The sequence below is a fragment of the Antechinus flavipes genome, chromosome 4 (genome assembly GCF_016432865.1).
Source record: "Antechinus flavipes isolate AdamAnt ecotype Samford, QLD, Australia chromosome 4, AdamAnt_v2, whole genome shotgun sequence".
NCBI lineage: Eukaryota > Metazoa > Chordata > Mammalia > Dasyuromorphia > Dasyuridae > Antechinus > Antechinus flavipes.
In genome coordinates this window covers 116919251-116932636 of record NC_067401.1, presented here as the reverse complement: position 1 = coordinate 116932636, position 13386 = coordinate 116919251, and the positions used below count along the sequence as shown (strand labels likewise).

The 13386-nt window shown below is 35.3% G+C and overlaps 1 protein-coding gene across 1 annotated transcript in view; it reads left to right on the top strand.

The window, feature by feature from the left end:
* Positions 1-963: 963 nt before the first annotated feature.
* The window catches only part of INTS2 (integrator complex subunit 2), a 50261-nt gene continuing 37838 nt past the window's right edge, over positions 964-13386 (top strand). The window contains exons 1-5 of the mRNA XM_051994116.1: positions 964-1288; positions 2691-2997; positions 3338-3476; positions 4931-5033; positions 5310-5423. Of these exons, the coding sequence (XP_051850076.1) occupies positions 2702-2997; positions 3338-3476; positions 4931-5033; positions 5310-5423 (652 nt within the window). The 5' untranslated portion in view covers positions 964-1288; positions 2691-2701. The remainder of the gene's footprint in view (positions 1289-2690; positions 2998-3337; positions 3477-4930; positions 5034-5309; positions 5424-13386) is intronic.

Here is a 13386-nt window from a genome sequence, read left to right as displayed (position 1 = left end):
AAAATGTAATGTCCCATTTCCAGTCCTTCTCAGCCCTTAAATAACTTGGTGTGATTACATCATTACAGCACACTATGTAAATGTGAACTAGAGAACCATTACATCACCATGCTAAATACTAAGTATATGTATACTAAAGAACCATCATCTCATCAATTCCATCTTATTTTAAGTATCTTTGTTTCAAGTATACTTCTCCAAAGTTCTGGCCTTCTATAAGGCAGGAAGAGGAGAAAGGAGGAGAAGCAGAGAGAATAGAAAAAGAAGAGGAGGATGAAGGGAAGTTAGTGTGGGTGAAGGCAAAATAGAGGGGAAGGAGAAGAGGAGAGAAAAGAGAAAGATGAAAGAAAGGAGGAGAGATAATAAAGGAGGAGGGGGAAAGAATAAAGTTGGAAGGTTGAAGAAGGAAGAAAAGAGGAGGAAGAAAAAGAGGGAACAAAAGAGAAAGCGAAGAGAGGAGGGAAAAAAAGAGAAGAGGAACAAGAAAGAAAAGAGAAGAAAATAGAGAAGGGGAGGGGAAAAGAAGTAAGGAGGGAGAATGAAGTAGGAAGTGGGGGAAGAGAAAAAAAAAAGAGAGGCGAGAGAGGAGAATCAGAGAGGAGGAAGAAAAGGGGGAAAAGGAGGATGGAGGAAAGAGGGAGAGAGGGAAAAAAGGAGGAAAGGATAGGGGGCCGAGACCGCGCAGAAGCGCCCATCTAACGCTGCAGACGAGCAAAGGTAGGATGAGAAATGGAACTGTAAGGAGGAAAGGAGGAAACATGGAGTAGTAAAGGAGGAAGTGGAAGGAGAAAAGGAAGGTAAAAAAGGAAAGGAATGGAGGGGAAGAGGAAGAGGAGGGAGAGAGATGAAGGACTGTACATAAGTGGAAGAGAAGGTAGAACGCCAAGGAGGAAGAAAGAGGGAGGAGCGAGCATCATTCCACTTCCTCTTGATTGCCACCATCCTTTCTTCCCCTCCCCCCACTCCCCGTCTTCTTTCTCTAACCTACTACGGTGGCCCAGAAGAGTCATTTCTCAGGGATGAATGAAGGTGCTGAGAAACGCGTGCAGCCTAGGTCGCTTCCACATTCTCCTCCCTCTTTTCCTCCTCCCTTCCTGGGTCTCCTCCCCACTGTTTCCCTCCCCCTTCTCCGCGGCCACTTCTCTTTCTGGCGCCTGCGCCACTCGGAGCGTGGGAGCGGACGAGCGGCTGCGCGCGGCTCGAGCTCGAGGCTCCGGGGTTCCGGACGCTGCCTAGGCTGGGCCCCGGCCCGGGCCGCGCTCCCGATTGCGGCCGCGCTGTGCCTTAGGTAGCGGGGGTTCGATGCGGCGCGGGAGGCCCGCGGGGAAAGCAGGGCCTCGGGCGCCTCTTGCGGTTAGATGGGCGCTTCTGCGCGGTCTCGGCCTCGGCCCGGGCTACGGGGCCCCTCGGGGCCTTGGGGGAGGACAAGCGAGGGGGAGGGGGGGAAAGAGGTCGGGTGCAGAGGGCGGGGGCCCAGTCCCGCGGCCCGAGCGGGGAGGGGGCGGAGCAGGCGAGGTGGGGAGGCTGTGCTGCGGGGCAGGAGAGGGCGGGGAAGGTGGGGGGGAGTGCTGCGTTGCGGCCTCAGGCCAGACCCGAGTCGTTCCTTTTCTGCCTCGAGTCGGAGCCCTAGGAAACTCCGGGAGGAGGGAGCTTGGAGTCTTCCTCCCGCAGGCTGCTAGAGGAACCCAAACCCCTTAATTTACAGATAAGAAAAGTGAGGCCCAGAGAGGGGAAAGTGGAATCCGAGGCTACAAGTCCAATTTTTTTCTCCCCACCCTTTCCTCTCCTCCCGTCCCCCCCGCTCCTGAAAATGAGGCGAAATGTAAAACATTACTGTGTCGCCATTTATTTTATTATTATTATTTTAAATTAAGATGCCTTTTCTCAAACTAGTAGAAGTTGAACCGGTATTATTGTTCATTGCACTGTGACAGTACTATAAGGATGTGCTAGAGTTCAGAAATCTGAGTTCCTTGCATGATTCTGATACCTAAATAGCTCTGGAACCCTGGGCTCAGATGTCACTGAGCTTGAGGTAGTAGTTTGTGGATAGAATGCCAGATGGAAGTCTGAATTCTACCCCCATGCACTCACTAGCCCAGAGATTGTAGACTGATCACAGAAGCCTACCAAACCTTTGCTTCCTTCCCTATAAAATGAGGGGATTGGATCTGCTGGCCTCTCAGGTTCCTTCCAGTTCTAAATTTAAGATCATATGAGTCCCTCAAACTATTGGGTGTAGTGAAAGGAATTGATTCAAGATCTACTTTTGAAATTTATTCTTTGCGAGTCTCTGACCCTCAGTTTTCTCAACTGTTAAATGAGTGGGTGAACTAAATGGCTTCTGAGGTCCCAGCTTTAGCTCCCTAGCACTGTGACACCTGTAAGTATAGAAAATACAAGGCATTGTTCCTGTCTCAAAACTTATATGGTATTAATTTTAATGACTTGACACATTTACTTTTCATATTATACATATCATGTTTTCTTAACAGTTATCTAGTAGATAAATTGATGTGCTAAGTGGGCCAGTGAATCAGGAAATCAGAAAAAAAATCAGGGAAAAAAAATGTCCCCAGTTCACTTAAATCGTAGGTTACATTTTCTCAGGCCTTTATGGAATTGCAGTTATTTGGAATCATATAAATGGAAGTATCCTCTTACTTACTTACTTTCTTTTTCTTTATCAGGGGTAACAGTGATGATGGCAGAGTGTACAAATCTTCAGTTTGTCAGCCCATTTGCCTTTGAGGCAATGCAGAAGGTTGATGTTGTCCGTTTGGCCTCCCTCAGTGATCCAGAATTAAGACTTCTCCTGCCTTGCTTGGTGCGGATGGCACTATGTGCTCCAGCTGACCAGAGCCAAAGCTGGGCTCAGGATAAAAAACTTATTCTGCGCCTTCTTTCAGGGGTGGAAGCTGTCAATTCCATTGTTGCTTTGCTGTCTGTGGATTTCCATGCTTTGGAACAAGATGCCAATAAAGAACAACAGCTTAGGTAATGAAATCTTTGTTTTGGAGTTTAGAACTTAACCAAAAATGATATACCTTAGAGCTCTTCAAAATATTCATAGGAAGGAATTTTCAGAAAAGAGGAGCAAAGGAATTGAAACTTTGCTGCTTTAATCCTGAGGTTTATGAAATAAATTTATGGGTGATAATAAACAGTTTTTACCATATATTTGAATTAGTCAGATGAGATCATAATTCAGAATTATTAGTACATATTTATATTAAATTTTCTCAGTTGCTTTTTAAAACAAAATCATGATTTTTTTGTTCTATTTCCCACAGTATTGTTTGCTTAAGTATTTTTTTTTTTTTCCATTCTTTACTAGGCATAAGTTTGGTGGAAGCAGTGGAGAGAGCATCTTGGTATCACAGCTTCAGCATGGACTGACTTTAGAATTTGAACATAGTGATTCACCTCGTCGTTTGCGTCTTGTGCTTAGTGAACTTTTGGCAATAATGAACAAGGTGAATTTTTTTTTGCTGATAATGAGAAATCCACTTGACATTTCATTGATTTAGAGCTGAAAGGGAGCCCAGAGACTGACTATTCAGTCCAATCCCCTCATTTTACAGATGAGGACACTGGGGCCCAGGGAGTTCAAATGACATGTCCAAGGTCAGTTATTGATTTGAACCCAGATTCTCTGACCATGAAGACTGCTTTTTCCACTGTACCACACTGATGTGTAAGGTCAGTGATAACAGTGCTAGGCAGATTACCATTCTGTATTGTGCATTGTTCTATTTTAAATCTACTGGGACTTTTAACTTCAGAGGCTAATGGTTCTTCAAAATATTGCCTTATAACTTATTCTTTCTTGCTCTCCTCTCACCTCATTTGGACCTTTCTTTCTCCAATGTAGAGGGTTATCAGATCTTATTGTTGTTAATTGAAAAATCACCTGCTATTTAGTGAGTGTGATATTGTGTGCTAGTCTGTAAAAGATATGGGAAAGTCCATCATTTTTGGTACTACCTACTTTACTAAATCATCACATTATGATTGTTTATATCAGTTTTGGTCCTGATTGCTAATAGTTGAAACTAGTGAAAACTGATTTATTAATCTGGGACCAAAAAACCCAAATTCTATTAATTTATTATTTTTCTCAAAGTATTTTTAAAATGTTATATATAATCTAAAAGATAGTTTTGTATCATGATTTAAAAAAAAGTTAATCTTTATCACACTTCTCAGTAGGAGCAGATTAGTTTTGTGTTCTATTAGTACTGCAGTAATGTAAAACTTTCTCCATTTATACTTTTCTTTTTGAATAAGTATATTTTGTTGATAAGATAAAATGATCTATCATCCTTCATTAATTGTAATATTCATATGGAAGGTTTGTTTGCTCACTTCTGTTTATATGAGATATGATGATGATACTTAATAGGAAGAATATTGAATTCATTTAAAAATAATTTATTATTGGTAATGTTGTAATACTTAAGTAAATTTAATATCCTTTGTGTCATTTTTTAAAGAAATTTGAATTTGCATTTCTTTTCATGAGTCACTTAAAGTTTTAAAGCTGTTAGTCTAAGATTGAAACATGCCACTATAAGTAGCATTTCTGGTTCATGGATGTGTTTCATTGTTTGTAGGGTTCCTGTTCTTTTAATTTTTTCTCTACTCAAAGATAGTTATTTGAAATGCAATTGTAGAGATTGAAACTGACATGCTTACACAGTCATTCCTATTTTCTTCAGATGATTTTCTAATTGAGTTTCCACATAATTGAAATTTATTCTGATCAATATCAGTCAATAGATATTTATTTGAAGGTCATAATGATTTTTTGAATATTTAGGACACCTGTTGATGGATAGCAATAATTCTCAGTCTTAAGGATCTTATTTCCTTAATTACAATTTATAGAATCATTAGCTAATTTGTAATTTTGGATCTTTTTCTGTAGGTTTCTGAGTCCAATGGAGAGTTCTTTTTTAAATCTTCTGAGCTTTTTGAGAGCCCAGTCTATTTGGAGGAAGCTGCAGATGTGCTTTGTATTTTACAAGCAGGTACTATGCTAAGATACATTTCAGAAAAAGTTTATTCTTTAGTGATACAGTGTAACATTTCAACCTTGAACATTGTGTTACTTTCAAATTGCCAACTATAATATTTATTTCAAATGCCCAAAGCGGAAAGGAAATTAACAAGAGGATAAAGTTCCTAAGTCTATACAAATTTTGATCATATCAACTGAAGATGTTCAATGCCTAATTTATTGTAATTTATTGAAATAAGGCATATTGCTAATTTTATTAATTGAAACACACCTTGTTCACCCACAGAGCTTCCTTCCCTACTTCCTATAGTTGATGTAGCTGAAGCCTTGTTACATGTTCGAAATGGATCCTGGTTTCTGTGTCTCTTAGTGGCCAATGTCCCTGATAGTTTTAACGAAGGTAGGTAGATCTTATAAAATGGAAGATTAAAATTTTTTGATTGGATTACCTCAAGGGCTTGATTTTTTAAAATGAAGAAACATTAATGAAGATTTCATTTGAGTATTCTTAAGAAATTACAGCCATTTTAAATACTGAGCTATAAACCCAATAATGTATTCTCTGGTTCAGAAAGATCATTTAGAAAATTTAGACTGTTGAAATTTTGGAAATGTATTTTTAGGTCAACTAAAAAGTAGCCTGATATAGCATTTAATCAGAATGCTGGGGAGATATATTTTCTGTAAATTCTCTTCATCAGTTTCATCTAATTTAGAATAGAAAATGATGGAAACAGTCTTTTTTTGTCTTTTATCTCTTTCAAAGTAGCAGTGACTGGAAGGTATTGCATTAATTTATTGAATAATCATATAGTCAAATATTTGAATAAATCAGAATCAAGTCAACAGCTCTTTTTTGAGTTATTTCCTTCTTATAAGGTGATAGGTACTTTGAATTGATTCTCTTAAGGCTTTATTTCAGAATCAATATTGCAATGAATAGTTATTTTGGTAGTTTTAGCTAAAAGATTGGGGACTAGAAGAACTTTTTTAGACTAACCATTCTCCCAACCCAGTAAAATCAACCTAAAGTCAGATGATTGGAGGCATTTGTATTGAACATTATCAGGGAAAGAGATTCTTATGTTGGCTGTGGCATTTTTATCAGAGAAATCTTATGACAAGGATTTATTTTCCCATTCTATTTTCCCTTCATATCCTAAGTTCATTAATTTTGTCTATGCAGAAACTTCAGTTTCATGTAACTAAATTCATCTATTTTATCTTTTGTAATTTCCTCTAATTCTTGTTTTGTTAAATATATCTCATCTATAGATAGCATGGGAGGTATCAATAATTAATTAGTGAACGCTCTACTTATATTGCAGATGGAAAGATGAAACAAGACAGACTCCATCTTTAAAGAGTTTACAATTAGTGAGAATAAGAAGTAAATACTGATAACTAATTTGTCTTCTCCAGCAGATTGTCCCCTTCATCATTCTTATTTTCTCATTTACTTTGAATCTCTCCCTGTCTACTGGCTGCTTCCCTGCTCCCTACAACTATGTCTATATCTTACTCATTTACAAAAAAAAACCCTTCATTTGATCTATCCATCCTGAATAACTTGTCCTGTATCTCTCCTACCTTTTTGTAATTAGGCTCCATGATAAGGCCATCTATCTGTAATAAATGCCTCCATATTCTTTCCTCTCAATTTCTTTTTAACGCTCTACATTCTGGCTTCCCTCTTCATTATTTAATCAAAACTATGGTTACCAAGGATTTTTTTCTTTCTTTTAAAAAAAATTTATTTTTTTTACACTTAAAAAGAATTTTGTGTTTCAAATTCTTTCCCTCCTATTCCATTCCTTACTTACTGAAAAAGTAAGCATATAATATCAGATATATATATGTGAAATCATGTAAGACCTATTTTTATATTAACCATATATTTTAATAAAAACAAGAAAAATGAGGGAGGAAATTATATTTCACTGTATAAGTCAGAGTTCATCAGTTGTCTCTGGAAGTGGATAGCATTTTTTCATCATGGATTCTTTGGAACTGTCTTGGATTATATTGATCAGAGTAACCAAATCTTTCACATTTGATCATCCTTATAATATTGCTGTTACTGTGCACAATGATCTCTTGATTTTTTTCACTTTACTTCAGTTCATATAGGTCTTGCCATGTTTTTCAGAAATCACCTACCTTGTCATTTCCCATAGCACAATAGTACACCATCACAATCATTTGTCAAAGGTTGTTCAGCCATTCCTCAGATCCTTTTGATTTCCAATTCTTTGGCAACATCAAAAAGAGCTGATGTAAATATTTTTGTACATATATATCCTTTTTCTTTTTCTTTAATCTCTTTGGTAAATAGACCTTGTATTACTGGATCAGAGTGTATGTACAATTTTATACCTGTATGGACCTATTTCCAAATTGTCTTTCAAGACTGATTGGATCTGTTTACTATTCATTTGTTTTTCCCTCATCCCCTCTAACATTTATCATTTCTGATGATATGAGGTGGTATATCAGTTGTTTTTTAATTTGTCTTTTTTTCATATAACAATATATAGGTTTGATTTCTTTTTGAGAACTTCCTGTTTGTATCCTTTGACTATTTGTCAATTGAGGGATTTTCATAAATGTGACTTAATTCTATACTCAGTATATATTTGAAAAATGAGGCTTTTATCAGAGAAACTTGCTGTAAAATTCTTGTCTGTGGTACTTTTTAGCAAAATGTATTTTCCCTGATTATCCCTTTTGATTAGGTCTATTTTTGCTTTTGGTTTGTCTGAGATCATGATTGCTATCCTTGTCAATTTTTTAGTTCAATTGAAACATTAGTTTCTGCTGAAGTTCTTCATTTTAACTCAGTATGTGTTTTTTTATTTCAAATGTCTCTTATAAATAACATATTGTTGGATTATGGATTCTAATCCATTCTATTTTCTGCTTCCATTTTATGGGTGAGCTAATTCCATTTATAGTCACAGTTAACGATTACTAACAGTATATTTTCATCCCATTTTCTTCTGTATGTTTTTCTCTCCCCTTTTAAAAATTCTTTCCCTTCTCTAAAGTCTATTTTGCTTTAACTACTTTTTCCTTTAATTTGCTGTCCCTTTTATCATAACTACCCATACCTTTTCTCTTATCCATTTCCCCTGTTCTATTAAGTTACATTTCTATACACAACTTGACTTTGTGTGTGTGTGTGTATATGTGTGTGTGTGTGTGTGTGTGTATGTGTATATATATATATATATATATATATACACATATACATACATATGTATATATTCTTCCCTCTTTGAACCGATTCTGCTGAGAGTGAAGTTCAAGAATTGTGTACTCCCTTTTCCTCATCTTCATTGTATAAGCTCTTCCTTTCTTTGCCTCTTTGTGTGAGAAAATTTTCTCCATTCTGTGTTTCCCTTCCGGATTGAAGGAGTCCTACCAAACTCCTTTTATGACACAGACATGGTACTGATACCTAAACCAGGTAGGCTGAAAACAGAGAAAGAAAATTATAGACCAATCTCCCTAATGAATATTGATGCTAAAATCTTAAATAAAATATTAGCAAAAAGATTACAGAAAATCGTCACCAGGATAATACACTATGACCAAGTAGCATTTATACCAGGAATGCAGGGCTGGTTCAATATTAGGAAAACTATTAGCATAATTGACTATATCAATAACCAACCAAACAAAAACCATATGATCATCTCAATAGATGCAGAAAAAGCATTTGATAAAATCCAACATCCATTCCTAATAAAAACACTTGAGAGCATAGGAATAAATGGACTTTTCCTGTGTTTCCCTTCCCTCTTCTCCCAGTATATCTCTTCATTTTTTTTTTTTAATCATTTCAATGTAATTGACTCACATCCATGTTTGGCTCATTTCACATCTCCACCAACAGTGTATTAGTGTCCCAGTTTTCCCACATCCTTTCCAACATTTATCATTATCTTTTCCTGTCATCTTGGCCAGTCTGAGAGGTATGAGGTAATACCTCAGAAATTTGCATTTCTCTAATCACTAGTAATTTAGAGTAGTTTTTCATATAACTATAGATGACTTTAATTTCATCATCTAACAATTGTCCGTTCATATCCTTTGACCATTTATCAATGAGGAATGATTTGTAGTCTTCTAAATTTGACACAGTTCTTTATATTATAATTTTAAAAATGAGACCTTTATCAGAAACACTGGCTGTGTAAAGCTTTTTTCCCAGCTTTGTACTTCCCTTTTAATTTTGTTTCTGTTAGTTTTGTTTGTGTAAAAACTTTAGTTTAATATAATCAAAGTTGCCCATTTTGTCTTTCATAATATTCTGTAGTACTTCTTTAGTTATAAATTCTTCCCTTCTCCAAAGATCTGCTAGGTAAATTATTCCTTGTTCTCCTAATTTGTTTGTTATCACCCTTTGTGCCCAAATAATTGGTAAGGGGTGTGAGGTGTAAGTCTATGCCGAGTTTCTGACATGTTATATTTTCCAGTTTTCCTAGCAATTTTTTTTTTTTGTCAAATTGTGAGTTCTTATTCTAGAAACTGGAGTTTGGGGGTTTATCAAATACTAGATTACTATAAGCTTTGATTATTGTGTTGTGTGTATCTCATCTATTCCACTCATCCATCACTCTTATTTCGTAGCCAGTACCAAATGGTTTTGATCATTGTTGCTTTATAATGTAGTTTTAGGTTTGGTACAACTAAGCTACCATCCTTGGTAATTTTTTTTTTCATGAATTCCCTTGATATTCTTGACCTTTTGTCCTTCCAGATAAATTTTGTAATTATTTTTTTCTAGTTCTATAAAATACTTTTTGATAGCTTGATTTGAATGGCACCAAACAAGTAGATCAATTTAGGCAGAATTGTCATTTTTATTATTTTAGTTCGGCATGCCCATGAGAATTTGATATTTTTCCAGTTGTTTAGATCTGACTTTATTTGTGTAAGAAATGTTTTGTAATTATGTTCATGTTGTTCTTGGGTTTGTCTTGGCATATAGACTTCCCAAGTATTTTTTTTTTTTTTTTGTATACAATATTTTTAAATGGAATTTCTCTATTTCTTGCTGATGGGCTTTGTCAGTAATATATAGAAATGTTGATGATTTGTGTGGGTTTATTTTATATCTTGCAACTTTGCTAAAGCTGTGAATTGTTTCCAGTAGGTTTTTGGCTGATTTTCTAGGATTCTCTAAATAGATCATCATATCATCTGCAAAGAGTGATAGTTTTATTTCCTCATTGCCTATTCTAATTCCTTTGATTTCTTTTTCTTTTCTTATTGCTAAAGCCAACGATTTGAAGTACGATGTTGAATAATAGTGGTGATGGGGGAATCCTTTTTTCATCCCTGTTATTGGGAATGTATCCAGCTTCTCTCCATTATGAATAATGCTTGCTATAGGTTTTTAATATATCTGCTTATTATTTTAAGGAAAGCTCCTTTTATCCCTATGCTCTCTAGTGTTTTTATAGAAATGGGTGCTTTTGCATCTATTGAGATTATCATGATCTTTGTTGATTTTGTTATTGATATGGCCAATTATGGTAATAGTTTTCCTAATAATGAACTAGCCTTGTATTCTTAATATAAATTCCATTTGGTCATAGTGTATTATCCTGCTGGTAAGTTGCTGTAATCTCTTTGTTAAAATTATATTTAAAATTTTTGCATCAAATTCATTAGAGGGATTGATCTGTAATTTTTTTTTTTTTTGTTTTTTTTTGTTTTGGCTTTTCCTAGGTTAGGTATCAATGCCATATTTTTATCATAGAAGGAAAGTAATTTATTTCCTCTTATGTTAACCTGAACAATTCATGTTTTTGTAAATATTCATTCATTTTGGTTAGTTTCAGATTTGCTGCCCATACAGTTGGAACATTTTTTGGTTGTTGTTTGCTGAGGCAATTGGGGTTAAGTGACTTGCCAGGATCACATAGCTAGGAAGTGTTAAGTGTCTGAAGCCAGATTTAAACTCAGGTCCTCCTGACTTTGGGATTGGTGCTGTATCTAATGCACCACCTACCTGTCCCAGCTAGCATACAGTTAGGCAAAATAGCTCCTAATTACTGGTTCACTCTTCTCATTTTTAATGCTGGTGATTTGAATTTTTTCTTTCCTTTTTCTGATCAAATTAACCAAAAATTTATCTATTTTATTGTTTTTTCATAAAACCAACTCTTAGTTTTATATATTAGTTCAATTGTTTTCTTAGTTTCAATTTTATTAATCTCTCCCTTGAGTTTCAGAATTTCTAATTTGGTATTTACTTGGGGATTTTTAATTTGTTCTTTTTCTAGATTTTTTATTTGCATGCCCAATTCATCGATCTCTTCTTTCTTTCTTTTATTCATGTAGTTATTTAGAGATATAAAATTTCCCCTAAGAAGTTCTTTGGTTGCATCCTATAGGTTTTGGTATGTTGTCTCATTATTGTCATAATTTCCAATTGGTTTTTAGTCTATCTTTCCCTACCCCTTTATTGAATATAATTTTTATTGTAGTGTGGTCTGAAAAGTAAGCATTTACTATTTCTGCCTTTCTGCATTTGATTGTGAAGTTTTTACATGATCATTTTTTGTGTAGGTGCCATGTGGCTGAGAAAAAGGTGTTTTATTTTCTGTCTCTATTCAGTTTTCTCCAAACGTCTATATCATATCTAAGTTTTCTAGGATTGTATTAACCTCCCTAGTTTCTTTCTTGTTTATTTTGTGGTTAGATTAGTCTGATTCTAAGAGGGGAAGGTTGAGATCCCCCACTCCTAAAAGTTTTGCTTTCTGTAACTGGCTTAAAATCTCTAGGAATTTGGCTGCTCTACCACTTGGTGCATACACATTTAGTATTGTTACTACTTCATTATTTACAATACCTTTTATCAAGATGTACTTTCCTTATCTCTTTTAATAAGATCTATTTTTACCTTTGCTTTATCTGAGATCAGAATTGCTATCCTTGCATCTTTTTACTTAAGCTGAAGAATAATAAATTCTGATCCGGCCTTTTATCTTTACTGTTTGTGTCTCTCTGTGTCAAATGTGTTTCTTGTAAACAACATATTTTAGAATTCTGTTTTTTAATCTACTTTGTTATTCATTTCCATTTTATGAGTCTTCCTATTTACATTCACAGTTATAATTACCAGCTCTGTATTTTCCTTCATCCTATTTTCTCCCTTGTGTATACTTTTGTTTTCTCTTTCCACCCTGTCTTTGGACTAGTTTTTGTTTTTGTTTTAACATACCCTACCCACTACTTTCTCTCCTATCACTCTGCCTCCCTTCTTGAGTAGTGTTTTTTTTTTTTTTAAACTAATTCCACCCACTATCTTATCTTTTATCCTCCCTCCCCCCTTCTCTTACCTTTTCCCCTAGTATCCTGTTCTTCCCATTTCTTTCCTTTTTCTTCTTTGTAGGATTAGATAAATTCTTATACTCAACTGAATGTTTAAGTTATTCCCTGATGAAATCAAACTTCAGACAGTGCTCATCCCTCTTCCCTTCTTTCCCTTGAGTATAATAGGTCTTTGATCTTCATGTGAACTAATTGTCCCATTACACCTCTCCTTTCCTTTTTTCCATTCCTTAATGTCTTTTTCTTTGATGTCATCACATCAGAGTCCATTTACAACCACATCCTCAGTCCATGTGATGCCTCTCTTTGTTTGCCCCAGTGACAGATATAGTTCTCAAGAGTTACAAATATTGTTTTCCCATCTAGGGATGTAAACAATTTAACCTTTAAATAATCTTTAAATAATACATATTTTCCCCTTGTTTACTTTTCTATGCTTCTCTTGAGACCTGTATTTGTTGATTACATTTTATGTTTAGTTCTGGTTTTTTCCAACAGAAATCATTGAAAGTCTCTTACTTAATTGAAGATCCATTGCCTCCCCTGAAACACAATGCTGAGTCTTGCTGGATAGTTAATTCTTAGTTGTAACCCTAGGTACTTTGCTTTCTGGAATATGGTATTCCAGGCTCTCTGATCCTTCATTATAGAAGCCAGGAGATCCTGGGTAATGCTGATTGTTGCTCTTTGATATTTGAATTGTTTTTATCTGGGAGCTTACAGTATTTTTTCCTTGAGATTGTTGTTCTTGAATTTTGCAACAATGTTCCTTGGGATTCTCTTGTGGGATCTCTTTACAAATATGATTGATGAAGTTTTTCAATGAATATTTCCCCCTCTGTTTCTAGAATGTTGAGGCAGTTTTCCTTAATTATATTTTGAAGAATGTGTTTTAATATTTCTTTGTATCTTAGAATGTTGTTAGTTTCCCTTCACCCAATTTTAGTTTTCAAAAAGTTATTTTAAATTTTTCATTCTGTTTCAAGTTCGTTGACTTTCTTCTCATAGAAGTTTTC